Here is an 18,295-nt window from a genome sequence, read left to right as displayed (position 1 = left end):
ACAGAGGAAATAGAAATACGGAACACAAGGAGCCCTCCCATGAAGAACTATCTATCTACAGTCCAGATTTAGATACAAGAAAATATGACATATTTAGGTTGAACTATGCCAAATTGTGCAGAGTCTTTATAGTGAGCAACAAGAAAATAAAAGCATATTATGTAGAAAAAAAGGGGTGACATACCCAAAATAGCCACTAGACTGAAGTCCAGGATATTTAAAACTCAACTGTTTTTGCATTTTTGCTTTCTAAATATCTGCTCATACTGAAACAAAATCACCCCCTCATTTTTATGAGGTGAATACACTGTGATCCGGGAGGGTTAATGAGCTCCCCAACACTTCATGGCTAGTGTGACAGGACTGGGACTATGTTCTCTCACACGCTGAGCAGCTTCCCCTCCCCATCTTCTCATCCCTATCTTCATAGGAAAGTGATAGGAAAGTTGACCTTTGTGCTATATTTCTTGTTTTTTTTTTTTGACCCTGCACTATCTTGAATTTGGAAGGTCAGACATTTCTGATTCATATTTATAAATAGCACAGTTCCACAACACCACAGAAAACAACCAACACTCACAACGTGAAGCCCTTTAGAAACTACTGATCTTCCCTCTTTAAAAGTCTATTTCCAATTTCTGCATCTTGCCCTAACACATCATCAAGTACCTAACACAAGACTATCCTCTCCTCCATAAATATGTAGGCAACCGAACAAAGATACACAAACTGTTTTCAGACAGTGGGAACAGGGAGCAAAGGACTGAGTCCCCTGAGAGAAAGAAAATCGATGAGACAAGCTCTCTGAGAGCTCAGCTTTCTGCACAAAGCAGCTTCTGGGCCAGAGCGTGATGGACGCCTGAGTAAAATGCAAGAGCTTCACTGAGCTGAGCAGACGGAAGAGAGTTCAGGAAGGACTGGGTGGGTAAAATCTGTGGGAGAGAGTAATGGAAATGAGGGAGATAAGCAAAGAGCTCCAGAAATTGTTCACAGGATTTTGATTACATTTTTGGCAGAATAGAAAGCCACCCATGCGGGAGAGTATGCCGTGAGGATAGAGAACCCGCGGGGAGCAGACACCCAGACACAGGTAAGCTGAGCTCCGTGCATCAGAAGCTGGTGGAAGACTAAGGATGGTTGAGGAACAGATGTTGCTCCATCCTCAAGACCCTCCCCAACAAATTTAAGACACTGAGGGAGAGAACAAAGGACACCTAGTTGACATGGTATTTACTGTTGACATAGCATTCCCCCCCCCCCAAAAAAAAAGTAGAGGAAAATATGCCAGAAGTGTCTGAGATTTCCTTGAATTGGAAAAATTAGGTGTTCTTCCTTCTGTGGAAATGTCTTGTAAGCTACATTTATTTTAAAGAAATAAGCAGTTTTATTTTTTGCACACCAGGACCATGGAGACACCATGGAGATCACGGAGTAGAAAAGTAAGCCCCATCACCCAACAGAATGGAGAAAAGCACCTGCACTAGGGACCATTTGAGAGATCAGATATGGTATCTGGTCAAACTACACCATCCATGGGGGTAAGAGAAACCATCCTGCCATCACCAGAGGCACTTTCTCACGGAGGGGACTCTTCTTCCCAGAAGCCTGTATGCTGTCTGCCCAGCATGCACTATGCCCACCACATCTCAAGCCTGTGTCCTGTCCTCTCTGACCAGCCCATGTGATTACCCACCACCACCACCTGGGTCCCTACATATACACACACTGGAAGCTTGATGGGATCTCCTGAAGAGAATCTATGGCAGTGGGAGGCCTAAAGTCCTATGTCCTCTGGGGAGAATGGGTGAGGTGGGTACTGAAACAAGTGGAGTCAAAGACCCGGGGCTGAGAGAGTAGCTGGTGAAAACTCCTGTTGACCAAAGAAGAGGTTAAGAATCAGTCCAAACACAAGCCATGTAAATACCTCAACAAGCATGGAGACTCCAGAATAGTCAAAGAAAGTTACTCCGCTGCAATCCAGGATTAAAAAGCACTTCTCAGCTGGGCATGGCTGTGAAGCTTCCTCTGTAGGAGAAGCAGAGACAGACGTGAATTAGGGAGAGTTCTTCGAGATTTCTGCTGCTGACTTGGTTGACTGGGGGAAGGCAGCAGTGGCCTCATGTTTAACAAGACTGATTCCAAACACTTTTCAGTTTTCGTATGTTTCATTTAATTACTGATGACTTCTGAACTCTAACTTTTAATCATTTGAACGTGACTTCAGGTAATTATTACAAAATTCAGAGGGGAAGAGGGGATGGATGGGCTAATGACCTATCGTTCCACAGAGACACAAACTGATGAAACTTGGCAATCATCTTCAACGATTTTGAAAGGATACTCACAAGGCTGTGCCAAAGACAGACTTGAATTGAGGCCTCCAGGCATTCTGAACAGCACTCTTTCCACTCTATCCCACTGCTCCCTCCAGGGATATGCCCAAAGGTAGAGCCCTGTTTTGTGATGTCTGAAGCTTATAGTTTGGAGGTCACATTTCAAGGAAAAGATCTCATTGCTGGGGCTTGTCTATTGGGCCTGGAAGGGAGCTGTGTGAGAGACCCTAAAAACTAAGCTTTAACTGGTTCATAGTAAATCTGCCTTGGAACTTACCCAAGGGGGAAAAAAATTTACTCAGGACGTCATGAACCACAAGCTCTTATTTGCTGATGTCTTTATGGCCACAGTTCCCTCATGTGAAATGACTTATTTCTGAGCAACGATAGACCATGTCCGAAGTCCCTCTAAGGGGTGATATGGCTCTCCGGACACGTAAGGGAAGATTGCTTCACTGTTAGTAGGCACAGTCTATCAAATAAACTCCAATCCATGAATGATTATGAAATTCTCTGAGGAAATAAATTCCTAATTGGAGTCATTTTGCTATTTAAGATGCCCGTGGCATTAAAAGGGCACATGATGTAACAAGCCCTGAATGTTACATACAATTGATGAATCACTGAACTCTACCTCCGAAACTAATAATACACTATACGTTAACGAAAAAAAATAAAAATAAAATGCCCATGATTTTCCCCTATAGTGGCTACAAAAACGTGGGAATATGGTTGTTTCTCAGTTAGCCCTGGAGGGAAGTGTAAGGGAAATTATGTATTTTTAAGACTGCTGCTTAAAGATAAAAAGAGGTAATGTGGAAAATACAGAATGAACACCAAACATTTACTTATAGCAGTAATTGTTAGCAAAAAAAAGAGAATTGCTATCAAGTAATTTTTAATATATTCGAAAAAAGGTATTCAGGGATAGGATTTGTTTCCAAGTTTCACCTTTAGATCTATATTCATATTTATTACATGAAATAATAACTATAGAGCAAGGTGTCAGTTCAGGGAAACTTATTAAAACATACTTATTCAAATGCAGTTCCCACTGCAAGGTTTCAACATTGTAGTGGGTGATACACATGTAAGTAAAATACTCTCCATTGTTTCTAGGAGCCCATCTCTGACTGCCAAGGATTGGACTGGCAGACAAATGGTAATTTATAAGAAGCAAATATCTCTGGAGTGATGGTTCAAGGCTTCATGCAAAAGTAGCCTTGTAGGATGTGGATTCCAAAAAGTAGAAATGATTCATTCTGAGTACTCCATATGGACAGCTGTAAATGAACACTGAAGCTATTTGAGATTTCAAACTCCTCCTTCTCCCAGTCAACCAGCATATATTGAGGACCTACTGTGTGCCAGGCACTCCAGTAGTTCCTTCTGCTTTCCTGTTTCTCCCACAGAAAGGAGGGCTAAGAAGTTAAGAGTAGGTTCAGGCTCTGCTTCCATTGGCCCCAAACAGCAAATTAGAACTTTAAACAAAATTTAAACTTAGCTCATAACTTAGCTCATCCACTGACCGCTCAGTAGGAATCATTATCAATCACTATTTGCCTAATTAAACATGGGACCTACCTCTACAAATGCTCAAAGGCTCTTATTTCTGCCCTCAGATAGAGTGTGCCCTGCTCATTATCACAGACAGGAGAGGAATAAGACCACAGGAAAAAGAAAAAGCAAAGCAAAGGTAAAGAGTAGCATGTTGATTGATACTTATTCCTTCTATCTCTTAGTCCCCATAAATACACACGCACACATACTCGTATAGACACACACACAGGTGGGCACTATAATAACTGGTGTGTAGATACTGTTATTTCATTTTGCTTAGAGCTACAGAGACAGAATTACTAGATCAATATTAAAAGAGTGGCTAAGAGATTTGGCTCATTATTTGATTCATGACATGTATTTCCTTGAATACTTTTTAAGATTCATAAGCACACTTTTATCCAATTTGAACATTGTGTTATATTTTCAGAGTATAAAAGTCTCCCGCTAACAATTAAATGATCAGATAAGCTTTCTTACAAACGTTCGATAATTCATGATATACATATATAAAATATATATAATAGATTAGGCATTTTCTTACAAAGTTAAATATAAGAAGTTTTATTAGTAAGACTGATGTTTGCAATTTACCATGGAAATCAATATTTAAATGGTTCCTATGCAGATACTTTTGAATATATCTGTCATAGAAAATAAAATTTATGTGATTTCTTTAAAGGCAGTAGTGAGCTGGAGCCACCTTATACCAGATCCTTTTTTTTTTTTAAGATTTTATTTATTTATTCATGAGAGACCCAGAGAGAGGCAGAGACACAGACAGAGGGAGAAGCAGGCTCCATGCAGGGAGCCCAATGCGGGACTCGATCCCAGGGCCCTGGGATCACAACCTGAGCCGAAGGCAGACGCTCAACCACTGAGTCACCCAGGGGTCCCCATACCAGCTCTTTTGACAAGTCTTCAATATGTCAATTGTTTCATAGTTTCTTAACTCCATGATTAATGACAGAGTGTTGGTGTTTGGAATGAGTCATGGTAGAAATATTTACACAATGGAAATGGGCAAAAACTACTAGCAGCGCTTCTCCACCAACTTACCTCATTGCCCCCTGTTCCAAGAGTTGCTTGTTAAAGATTTACCAGCACATCACTGTCTAAAGGTGGGGAATGTTGTTAAACATAAGGAATAGAATAAATGATTTTTAAAAATCCACTGGCTTTGACAAAATACATTTCTTAAACCACTGGCATCTTTAGCAAGAAATCTTAAAATGATGATGATGACTCAATTTGATATCAGAATTTCTATAGCTCATTTTTCCATCCATACAGCACCATTCTTAACAAATGACATATATCTTTTACAAAATAGTGCATATTTCAAAATAAGCTACACTTAAATTCTTAGTTCAAGAAATTCTGTAGAAAAAAATAACATTAATATTTAATCCCCAAAATTTTAAAAAAACATTAATTTTTCTGAGATCTTTAAGCCTCATTCTTTATTTACTAGGAAACATTATTGTCATTGGTACTATTTACAAAAGAGGTTTGGAAAAAATTAATTTTAATATGAAAAAATATTAGCAATTGTTTTATTTAGAAATGTCAAAAAATGTCAATTCATTATTTTTCCTGAAAGAGGCCACATAAATTATGATCTATAACTATTAGAATATGGCATGAGTTCTATCATCTCCATTCCTTATCCAGACAAACATGGCTAACCAATCACAGTACTTTTTCCACTGAGGTCAAAGATCTTAGAATTTTTATCAACTCACCACTTCAGGAAGACACCAGGAGTTTACAAGAAATGTATTTGTCAATCTGAACTCAGTACTACAGTGAGAAAACAATCTATTGAGGTGTTATTTAGAGGGACTGGTCACTGGATCTAAATTACCAGAAAACGGTGGTAAAAGGTACCTAAAAATTTTTAAGAAAGTTTTTTTTTCTTCCCTAACCTATCATACTTATTTCTTTTGTAAATTACACTTGTCATTCTCTTTATTTTCTTATAGTTATTTCATAATGTGAGTATCAATAGACTGCTGACTATAAAAATGTTTGGGTTTTATCATAACAGTACAAAAATTTCTCTTCTATTGTCTCAGTGTGCTCACTTTGTCTTTCATTTTTACACTCAGTTTCCTCTTTCTTGTTCCTTTAATCAAAATAGAGTATATTTTCATACCATCTAAAATGAAAAAAAAAAAAAGAATTGTCCCCATGGGACTCCTGGGTGGCTCAGTGGTTGAGCGTCTGCCTTCTGCTCAGGTTATGATCCTGGGGTCCTGGAATCGAGTCCCGCACTGGGCTCCCTACAGGGAGCCTGTTCTCCCTCTGCCTGTGTCTCTGCCTCTCTCTGTGTGTCTCTCATGAATAATGAATGAATGAATGAATGAATGAATGAATAAATAAATAAGTAAATAAATAAATAAATAAATAAAATCTAAAAAAAAAAAAACAGAATTGTGCCATGTAGTTATAGATAATAATTTAGGTAAGCTATTTTTAGAGGAGCAATTCATGATGCCTTTTCCAAATAAAAAAGACCTCTTTAGTGGTAAAGTTACCAATTCACTGAAATGAAAATTTAAATGCAATGGACACTTCTGAAATCTTTCCAAAAATAAGTGAAGTTTTCTTTCACACAGTAGCCTCTCAGCTCTACCATTGTACTGATTTTATGGCTATAACCTTGTGTTCTAAGCTTCTAAGTAAATCAACCAGTGCAATAAAAATCACATTGTCGTAGAAAAGAATAAAGTGAATTCACAGCTAATATCCTGCCTTAAGCAAAATGAGGTAAGCTTGGAGCATGTGCAAAGGAGGCAACTAATCTATACCCATGTGGGATGTGGTAAATGATGGGCTTTATCTACAAAAAACAACATTTCAGAAAGAAATTAACCATCAGGTGTGGGTGGGCAATTAACTCCAGACTGTGGAAGCCAGATCTTTCCTGTAGAATATTCATTAACTCCTTTAATTAAAAAGTATTCATAGTTGCATAATTTAGGAATGCTTTTCATATACTTGAAAAGGTTCTTGACAGTCTGTGAGTCACTCATAATTTTTTAAGAGAAGGAATTTTCTGTTGATATCAATTAACTATTGAGAAGCAGATTTACATCTCTAATTTCTCAAGAAAACAAGGAGCTATGAAATATTTAGAACAAACCACAACATTCTCCTTGGAAAACATGTGCACATATTATCAGGCACGTCATTCGTTCATTCATTCCTTCAAGCAGTCAGTCTATACAGACGTATTCAGGGCTCTGAATGGTGTCCTAAGTAAGGCAAGTAGAACAGAAACAAGAAGGATGATGGGCCTTGCCCTCAAAAGACTCACAACCAAAGCAAGAAACCAGCTGATTGAACTCATAATATGAAATATTCTGAAGGATGGAAAAATTATGCACAGAGTGCTAAGGGAGATAGAGGAGTGACCTCGTGTGGTAAACAGAATAATGGCCCCCAAGGATGCCCACATCTTAATCCCCAGGCCTGTAAATATGTTGTTAACACAGCAAAAAGAATTCTGTGGCTTTAAGTTAACCACCTTAAGATAGGGACATTACCCTAGATTATCCAAGAGGGTCCAATAATCACAAGGGTCTTGATGAGAGGAAGGCCGGAAGGTGGGAATAAGAGAAGATGTGGTGGTGGAATAAGAAGTCAAAGAGAAATTTGGTTTGAAGATGGAGGAAGGGGCCAGGAGTCATGGAATATGGATGGCTTCTAGAAGTTGGAAAGAGCAAAGAAATAAATGGATTCTCCTCTGGAGCCTCCAGGAAGAATATAACTCTGCCAAAACTTTGATTTTCTCCTGTGAGATTCATTTCAGCCTCTAAAATTGTCCTGTAAAACTTAAGAGAATACATGTGTGTTGTTCTAAGCCACTAAGTTTGTGGTAATTTGTTACAGTGGCAGTAGAAACCAGTATACCTGGGTTGCTGGTTTGGGAGGTGAGGAGTGGTGGTGAGGGCAGGGAACTTGTTTTATTTTATTTTTTATTTTTATTTTTTTTTTGGGGGGGGATTGTTTTAGACTTCAGGATCTGTGACAGCAGAAGTCACACCTGCCTTCTTCACCCTTGACCATACAGTGCCTGTCATGGTGCCCAGGACTTAGTGGATGTTCAGTGGATACCAGAAACATCTGCTGTGGGAAAGGGACACGAATCAATTAATGCAGGGATAGAAAGAAGAACAGAACGCATGAGCTGAGACCTGGAGAATGTGTAGAAGTCAAGCAGGGGAGAAGGGAAGTGGAGGTACACTTGGAAAACCAGAACCCTAAGAGAGATGTGCACAGGAGTGCCTCTTGGGAATGGCACAATGGCACTACAATGTTTTGGGGACACAGTCTCCACATAATAATGGGAGATGTCTTCACATTTGAGCAATTTTTGTTTTCATTCAGATGAATATGATGACTGCCATCTTATAATTTATATAGCTGGTTTCATATATTTTTATTATTCAATCAGGTGCTGAACTACAAATCTTCCCCTTCTGTGAAAATTACTGTCAGGAGAGTGGGTTTTTTAATTCTCTTCCCCTTCCAGTATGCATGCCCGCCCGCAACAGAGACCTGAGTCCTGACTCTGTCCCTAACTAACTGCATGATTCAGAGCAAGTTCATTAACCCCTATGGGCCCCAACTTCTTAATCAGTAAAATGAAGGGTATCCTATCACCTATTTGAAAATGGAAGTACAGTATTTACTTATTACCCTTTTTGGAGTTATCAAGAAGAATGTCCTTTGAAAACTGTCAAGTGCTATACAAATATTGTCCATCATAATTTTCATTCGCTGACCAAGTGTTCATTGGACCATGAAGGACAATGCAGTGAACATTTTGAATTCATTTCTTGCCTTAAAACTCTAGTTGGAAGGAAAATATGCAGAATAAGAACAACTCTGTAATCATATAATATGTGACTGAGTGAAGCACGTGATATCTCTGCTTTTCTATTACTATGGTCTCCGTTTCACAGCTGAAGATACTGAATACCAGGCTGCGCGGACTGTACAGTCCCCCACATGGGTCTGGTTGACTTCCTTCTCTACCTAATGGGATTGCCAAGCAGTGTGTCCTTCGATTGACTTGACTTCTCTACTAAATCTTGAAGATATTATAAGGTTTGGATTGGCAGATTGAGGAGATGGTGCCATTCAGGAGAATCCAAATAAAAGCTCAGAGCCCTGGATGACTGCACTAGGTATGGGGACTGATTTATCAGACTTGGACAGAAGACATGTATGATGTGGAGTAAAAGGGAAAGCAGTTCAAGAAGATAAGGAAGGGCTTTAGGTGGTGTGCTGAGGAGGAGTGGGCACTCGATCTTCAGAAGGAAACCTTTAGGATGAATCATAAGACAGATTTTAAAGTAAAGATTAATCATTTACTTTAATCGATTACAGATTAATTTCAGATTAATCTGTCATTACATCACAGAGCACAGTACAGCCAAGATGGCGATTACATCTCCTCTTGCATGTTAACACCAACTGTCTGCAGTAGCTGCCTGCAGCCCCGGGTTGAGAAGATTCTCAGGCTACCCTGGCTCATTGGAGGACATGCCTTGATCTACTAGCTCTGGTTGAGGTGAGCATGGGACACTGGATATTTTCTATCCATGGATTAAAACCAAGAATGTCTCGTAGCAGAAAAAAAAAAGTACTAATTCATTTTGCGCATGATTAAGGACAGAATCAGAGTCACAGAGTGAAACTATAGAGGTAATAAAACCGAGAGTTATAAGTCTTAGTAATTAAATGGGAGGAAGAAAATCAAGAACATGAACAGTAAACACATCCTTAGCATTTAAAGCACAGAGAGGGAAAAGGAAGACGGTGTTTCTGAACAGAGATGAGAAGACCCAGGATACCGTAGGGTGTCAAAAGAAGGAGAGGAGGAGGATACTGGGAGAAATACTCTTTCCTAGTTCTAGTATCAGCTAATTCTGACTATTACAGAAGGGACACAGCAAAGGTGACGATGCCCATCAGCTGCTACCCTGTGAAAAGTGGGCCTGGCCTAGTGAGAGGCAGGGGTAAGAACATCCTTAAAAAGTTTCTAGATAAGCAGGAGAACTAAGCATTCAAGAAATGGTCATTAAATCAGTACTAGAGCAGTATTGGGCAAGCATTCTTTGAGAGCATAAGGCAAGAAAAAAGTGAATTTACCACACAAATTCAGAAAAGACCAGAGAAGCTGACATCCATGTTGATGTGGGTCAATGCCACTGATTTAGGGATTTATATAACATTGATGTTATTCTACTCTATATGTTATATGTTCATTCAGAATATATTTTATATACTAATACAGTATCATAATATGTTATCCTCTTATATAAACATTCCACATGACCTTTATTCATTGTACTATTAATGGATATTTCAGTTGTTTCCAGATTTGGGGGAATTATAAAGAAAGCTACTATGAACAATCTTGTATGTTTCCAGGTATGAATATCAACAGATTTCTTTTTTTATTGTCCTTAGAAGTATGAAAATTAATGTAAGTCAGACTTTTCTGTTTTTTAAGTTTATGTAAATGGATTTGGAATTTTATAGTATGCTTCCTTTGTCTTGCTTTTTTTAAGCCTATTATGTTTTTTTTTTTAGATTTTATATATTTATTCATGAGAGACACAGAGAGAGAGAGAGAGAGAGAGAGGCAGAGACACAGGCAGAGGGAGAAGCAGGCTCCATGCAGGGCGCCCAATGTGGGACTCAATCCGGGGACTCCAGGATCAGGCCCTGGGCCAAAGGCAGGGGCCAAACCGCTGAGCCACCCAGGGATCCCCTATTATGTTTTATATAAGACTTTTCCAACTTTCTTTATTATTAAAGTATACCAAATAATAAATATATCAAATAAAAACTCAAGTGCATAATATACCACAGTTTATATGTGTATCTGCTACCTTTTATGGAAATATGAGTTGTTTTCAGGACAGTTTTGAATAGTTTTACAAATAATACTGTTGTGAATATTCTTATTTGTGTAATCAACTGTACACAAACTCTCATTTCTTCAGGTTGCATAAGTAGGAGTGGAACTGCTGTTCATAGGGTATGTATATCTTTAATTTCATACAGTTTTTCCAAGCTGTTTTCTAGGGTGTTGTAACAGTTTACACCCCCACCAGCATTGTAGGAGACTTCTTATCCTACATTCTCACTACCCTTTGGCATTCTCAGACTTTTAAATCTTTACCAATTATATATATTTATATACACATACACATATATACACACATATATGTATGTATCCACTGTATATATATATATGCATATATATATTTAATGTTCATTTCTCCAGTAATTACTGTAATAGTCAAGCATATTCTCACAAGTTTACTGGTAAATTTGAAAATGCATGCTTCATGGCTTTTCCTCATTTCTTTTGAGTCTTCTGCCTTTTTTATTTATTGATTCATAGAGGAGTACAGTCCTCTCTCCATCTTATATGTTATATCTATCTTCTTCCATTCTGTCTTATCTTCTCATGCATTATTTGGTGGCTTTCGTTAAACAAAAACTCTTAATGATGTAGCAAAGTTTAAAGATAATTTTCTATGCTTAATACCTTGCATATCTTGTGCATTTTCTCCTATATTCACTTCTAAATTTATACTTTGTTTACCACTCTTGGGATATTGATTCACCTGGTACTGATTTGGGGGTATGGTATTTGTATTGAATGAATAATTTCACTCATTGTAGACATATGATTGTCTCATCATTGTCTATTAGTAAGACTGTCCTTCCCTCACTGCTCTGCAGCGCCACTTTTGTCACAAATCGAACACCAATATGTGTAAGATTTTTCTCTCCTTTTGGGCTCTCTACTATGTCCTATTGATCTGTTCATTTATATTGGAACCCATACCATACTGCATTGATTTTTAGAGCATTATAACGTATCTTCATAATTAAGAAAACATTCTCTCCCCCTTGTTCACATATTTCAAGAGTGTTTTGGCCTATTCTTGGCCTTTTCAATTTCTACACAAAATTTAGAATAAGCTTGCCAATTGCCATTAAAATGTCCTATTGGAATTTTAATAGGGATTAAATTTATATTTATAAATCAACATAAATAAAACATATCTTTTCAATATTGAGCATTCTAACCAATGGACGTTGCAGTTCCTTCTATTTATTCATAAACACTTACCTAAGTGTTGCAAGTATTTTAAACACCTTGTAATAGGGTTTTACATTTTCATCCTGTGTAGGTTTATACATCTTTACTTAAATTTACTTCTAAAAGAAAGCAGGAAGTGAGATAGAAAGAGGAGAAAGAAGGAGGAGAAGATGGAGGAAGCGGGGAAGGAAGCAAGAGGAAGCGAAGGAGGAGTGAAGGAGGAGAGAGAAGACAGGGGAGGAAGAGAGGAGTAAGTAGAAATAAGAAGAGAAGGGGGAGAAGGGTAGAGTAGGGAAGGGAGGAGGAAGACAAAGGAAGGGAGGGAGGTGGGGCAGAGAGAGAAGGATGAGGAAGACAGTAGAGGGAGGGAGAGTAGCAGGAAAAGGAAAGAGGATTTATTCTCTGGTCTATATTCAAGTCAGAACACTTAGATTTTTTGTTAAGCTAACTCACCATTGCAGTTGCCATTGGATAGAGAATTGAGCAACGTATTTTGTTCACACTGAAATGAAAATGAATATAAAGAAGAATAACATTATAAACATTCACTTCTGTCCCTGAAAAAAAGCACATCTTTCTTTTCTCCATAAATAATAAAAAGCCTAGGCTCCAAATATTATTTTTCACTAGTCTTTTTTTTTCAGAATGATAAACACAACACATTGAAATAATAAAATGATCATTGGTTCTAAGTATTTATTAGCTCAATAAATAACTTGCATTTCAAAGTCAGACTATCTTGTTTAGAACATTTTCTGCAAGATTAAGTTTGTTTTGACTTTTGATCAGGAATCAAATATTTGCATCTGTTTTCATGTAGTGCATCCAATCAGAAATTAACCTCATTCACACAACATTCTCTGAGAGAGAGCCATTGGCCATATATTTCATATTATATGAAAGTGAAGTGTTCATCTACAGCTCCATGAAAATGCCTGAGAAACCATCCTGATTTATGGAAATGCTAGAAAATGAAAATAACTCTGCATCCTACAATTAAAGCTCTTTGAAACTGACAATAATTGATGCCTCTAATGAGATCACATGCTATCTTCTTCTCAAATGTTGATGATGATGATAGTAATTGATATTTTTGACTACTTACTATACACCAAGGTCTCTAATTTAATTATATGATCCTCAGAAAAAGCCTATGAAGTTACTCATCTCATTTTCCATAGGAAGGAGCCAAAGATTGGAAAGGTTAAATAACTTGACCAGAGTCACAAAGCTAGTAAGAACCTTGGCTAAAACCAAAGCTCATGCTTTTCCATTCAGAACCTCCTACTCCCAAGCACTACATTATACCACTTCTCCCATCAAATCAGTTTCATCTTAAGGAACATTGATTTTCTCTTGATACCCAATGGTGCAGCTTATATACTTTAATTCTGGCTCTGACCGTTATCCGCTGTATTTCTACCAGGTTATTTTACATTTCTAAATCTCAATCTTCCTTTTTTGTAGCATTCAGACAATGCCACTTACATCATGGGGCTGGTGATGATTAAGTTAGTCTAATTAAAAGGACTAGCCCTTGAGAGACATTCAATGAATGTGAGTTGCTTTTCCTTCTTCTATTTAATCTTGTCTGATATCTGCTAATGAATTTCCAATAATTTATGTAGGTACTCCACCTTCAAGGAGGTGAAGTATAACTCCATACTTTTTATGTGGGACTGCACATAGTGATTTGCTTCCAAAGATTATGGTATGTAAATGGTAGAAACAGTAACTTTCCAGTGAGGAAACCTGACAAATCCTACAACGTGCAGGATGATCAAGGTTAACAAGAAGGAACATCATGTTGATAGTGTGTACCTTTGATATGACGTGATGAAAATGGTGCTTTGCCTCTATAGTTTTTACTCCTAAAACCCCATATACCTGGTTTTACCATGATAAATTCCAACAGAAGGATATTCTACAAAATACCTGACCAATACTACTCAAAACTATCAAGGTTAACAAAAAGGAAAAGCCTGGGAAACTGTTACAACGAAACAGAATCTAAAGAGGCACAACTACTATATGTAATGTGATATCCTGGATGGAATCCTGGAACAGAAAAAAGGACACTTGCTAAAACTAAAGAAATCTGAATAGAGCATGAACTTTTTAGTTAATGATAATGTATCTGTAGAGGGCCATTGATTGTAACAAATAACATCACACTAATCCAAGGTGTTAATAACAGCAAAATTGTATGGTGCAGGGTGTATAGAAACTGTCTGTACTAACACTTTTCAATTTTTTTGTAAGTCTTAAACTGATTCAAAAAGTTAAGTGTATTTAAAAAAAAAATACCTTGTCTGAGCAAAAGAAAATTTTGGATAAACAGCAGACTGAAACCTCCTTTGCAAAGTTAGATCACAAAATGGCTATTATTATATGAGAGTATAAGGGAAAGGAGGGGAACTGAGTGGTAAAAATTAGAGAGGGAGACAAACTCTAAGAGACTCCTAACTCTGGAAAACAAAGGGTTGTGGAAGGTGAGAAGGATGGGGGGATGGGAACGAGGAGGGCAATTGATGGGATGAGCACTGGGTGTTATACTATATGTTGGCAAGTTGAATTTAAATTAAAAAAACTGTATAAAAATATATAACCTATATAATATAATAAAGAACATGAATACAATAAACATCTGCACCCTCAAATCTAAGATTTTACATTCGGGAAGATATTTAATGATGACATATAGGAAGCATATTGTCACAGCGTAACAAAATGGGAAATCCTTTATCAGTTTGTGTTTTGAATAGAATATGATTCTTCTTGCCCTCGGGTGTTTTAAATGACCTTCCATCACTACCATCTACCATTGAAAATGCAGCTGCAAGAGAAGACCAAGGACCCAGCAGAGCACCCCAGTTTAAGACAGAAGCATGGACCGCTATGCAGAGCACAGTATATCCTTTAAAACTCACAGTGTGAAAATACAAATAATATTTGCATTATTCTCATTAGAGTGAAACATACTCTCAAGAAATCCTTTCTCACCACCATAGAATTCTGAGTTAAAGAATCCCTTTGGATGTCATTATGTATCAATAACCTAGATTCAATGAACTCTACTTGATTATTAAAACTCAAATTTCTTAAGTCCCAAGAAGGTAAAAATCATATATGTGGAACCTCTTCTCAAGAAGGCTGCATTTATTATTAGGTTTATTTCTGACTTAATATGCTACAAGATAAACCACATGCCAATTTTCAGTTTCTGAAAACACCTTAGTCTTGCAGGAAAATATTTTACAGGAAATATTATCAATTATCAATACAACTGGTTATAAAAATATTTATGTCAGATACTCTACTAGACATGATAAAGCCTACAGAGAAGCATATAATTTCAAGAAGTAAATTTACAATTTGATAAAATAAGACTACAAGTTTTTCTAATGGGTTAATTAGATTATTTGGAACTGTGGACGAATTTTCCCACAATATTAATGTGCATGGTGGTTGTGAGCTTACATCAGCCACAAGGACCTGCCTATCTCATGATACAGCTAAACATTGCTATGAAGTAAGCATGGTTTTGTAAAAGAAAGAGGCCTTGTGTCCAATATGAACAACTAGGAATGTATGTCCATCTTTGTCATGAGTGCAAGTTCTCAACAAAAATCACAGGTAGGGTTCCTAATGATCTGCTGAAAGTGACATCCTAAAGAGTATAGTGAGAGGAAAAGACAGGGCTGGAGAAACACAGGCAGGGCCAGCCTCATAAACTTGCAACTTATGCGGTCATACAGGATCCCATGCTTAGAAGTGTCCCCTACTTGGTTGAATGCTCTGCTAAAGCCATCTCGAAATTCTTAGTAATTGTTGAACAAGGGCCATCACATTTTCATTTTGCACTGTGCCCAGCAAATTATATATCTGATCCTTTGTTTAGGGCATCTGTGGTTTGGATCAGTATGAGGCCCAGAGGCAGAAGCATAAAGCTGCAAGGAACAGGATTGTGCTACTGGACAGCTCCTGAGATGCTAGACATGGAAGTCAACACTTCCTATCTACCTAAGTGACTGGGGATAACATATGCTCAAGGATACAAGAAGAAGAGACCTTTGTAATCTGGAGTAGTAATGGAAAACTTCATGGAGAGGGTACTACTTGTGCTCAATCAAACTAATATTAGTTAACATTCTATAGTATTGAGTAGGCCGGATAGTATTTTGAGTGCCTTACGAATATTAACTCATTTAATCATCCTGATCATAGATCAAGAAATTGAATCACAAAAGGTTTAATTAAATCAGTTAAGTTCCCACAGCTCATCAATGGCAAACCCAGGCAGCTCCAAAGTCCATGCTTAAGGGCTTAATTAAGGATTCAAATAATCACAGCTTATTTATGTAAAATCAACCTGATGTACATTTGATATCTCTGTTAATGAAGATAACTTGTGGAGATAAAGAATGCTAGTTTTTTAAAATAATGTCATGATGATAGCAACAGTTTATGCTTCTCTGAAGTCATATATCATATTCTACCCCTTTTCAATTTGAATCTGACTCTTCTTTCTCTTGGTAAAAGGTCTTTTAAGCTAAATGATTTGTCTTATTTATTCTTCTCAGGGTCATAGTACCTAGTACACATATGTGTGTACTCGTTACATATGCTGAATGAAATAATGAATGAATGAACGAAAAAACAAATGAATGAGACTGATTACCTAAAAACTAACTACAAGGACCAAATGAAAAGTATAATACAATATAAGGCTTTGCTGAGGGAGAGGTTTCCAAGCACTCTTAAAATGTATTATATTTCAGGATTCCTATCTTAGTATCATGATATAAGGTTATTTTTAGTACATTGTTGAACTAGAGGATCCTACCTTGCTGACATCATCCAGTAGCTGGTTGCTGGCATTTTCCTTTTGGATTATGTTCATTAGATCAGTATGAAACTTCTTTGCATTCAGGAAAACAAGTGGGTTGTTTATTGAGATAATCTTCACCTGCTGCAAGGTTTCCTTTTGGAGGAGAATAGGAATAAATTCAGAGTTCTGAATGAAATAAAAGAAGATAACTCTATCCAAAGAGTCTAACTCTTACAAATCCAAATGTCACTCAGTGATGGAAGCAATCTCTTAACCAAGGCTGTCATTATTAAAATCTATTTGGAGAACTTAATATACTATCATGCTTCTTAGGAAAAATATGTAATTCCTCTTTACTAAGAAACATTAAAAACCATGAGATGAGTCTGCATCTTTTCAGAAAATGGCCTTTATTCCTACTGATTTGAGGAAGGCAACACCCTAGGATATCCAAAGAGTACCAGGAAGCCCGGTTCTCCCAAAAGTACCTCTTCCCTACAATCTAGAAACTCAAAATTCATTCACTTGACCATCAGTATTTTTTTAACAAAAATACAACCTAAAGGATCAACTCTCAATTATTTACCTCAAAATGACATAGCTTTCTTTTGGCTGAAATTATAAGCTTACAAGTGCTGACCAACAGTCCTAATTAGGAGAAAGAAAACAAGAGGTAGTATCGGAGTATGGTTTCACTGTGGGCAGGACTAGGTTACACTGGATTGCCAGGATGCAGGTAAGAGTTACAGGAAGAGAGAAGAAAAGGTGCCTGCTTTGGCCATTGCCCAGGTCTTCGGGCACCAATTTCAGGATGCAACTGAAATCATGCTCTCCATGACTTTTGGGGCAGGAAATGGAGAAGATGGTAAGTTCTATGAAATAACTCCTTACCAATTAAATAAAGCAATATTCCTTCAGGCGTTAGTACGTGCATAGAAGAGGAAACCCAGGGAATAGTGAAGCATACGGGCAGAGAAAAAAGATAAAAGAAAGAAAATATTAGGTTATTACTCTCAGCTTCCTCATCTTTTAAAGTAGGTACATTTTTAAACTACATACTCTGAAAACATTTCTATGGCTATACAACTGATGAGACTTTAGAAGGTGAGATTTGCTACAAATAAACAATTCCAGAAAACAAAAGCCTTAAGTTACCAAATTAACTTTTAATCAAGAGTAAACTTCTTATAGGCAAAGGCAAGTCAAGAAACGGACTCCTAATTATAGAGAAGAAAATGCTGGTTACCAGGAGGCAGTGAAGTAGGGAATTGGATTAAATAGGTGATGGGGATTAAGGAGAGCACTGGTGATGAGCACCGGGTGATGCTTGGAAGTGTTGAATCACGATATTGTACACCTGAAACTAATATAATGCTGTATGTTAACTAACTGGAATTAAAATAAAAACTTTTTTTAAAAGAGTAAATCCCTTAC

At 37.3% G+C, this 18,295-nt stretch overlaps 1 protein-coding gene across 1 annotated transcript in view; it reads right to left on the bottom strand.

Annotated features, from left to right (window-relative positions):
- Positions 1–18,295, bottom strand: part of SLC26A7 (solute carrier family 26 member 7) — a 119,044-nt gene that overhangs the window by 6,597 nt on the left and 94,152 nt on the right. Inside the window, exons 14-16 of the mRNA XM_055303297.1 lie at positions 16,877–17,014; positions 12,484–12,532; positions 1,925–2,025 (exon numbers count right to left, since the gene is read on the bottom strand). Of these exons, the coding sequence (XP_055159272.1) occupies positions 1,925–2,025; positions 12,484–12,532; positions 16,877–17,014 (288 nt within the window). The remainder of the gene's footprint in view (positions 1–1,924; positions 2,026–12,483; positions 12,533–16,876; positions 17,015–18,295) is intronic.

The sequence above is a fragment of the Nyctereutes procyonoides genome, unplaced genomic scaffold (genome assembly GCF_905146905.1).
Source record: "Nyctereutes procyonoides isolate TBG_1078 unplaced genomic scaffold, NYPRO_anot_genome, whole genome shotgun sequence".
Taxonomy (NCBI): Eukaryota; Metazoa; Chordata; class Mammalia; order Carnivora; family Canidae; genus Nyctereutes; species Nyctereutes procyonoides.
This window is presented reverse-complemented; position numbering and strand designations above follow the sequence as displayed.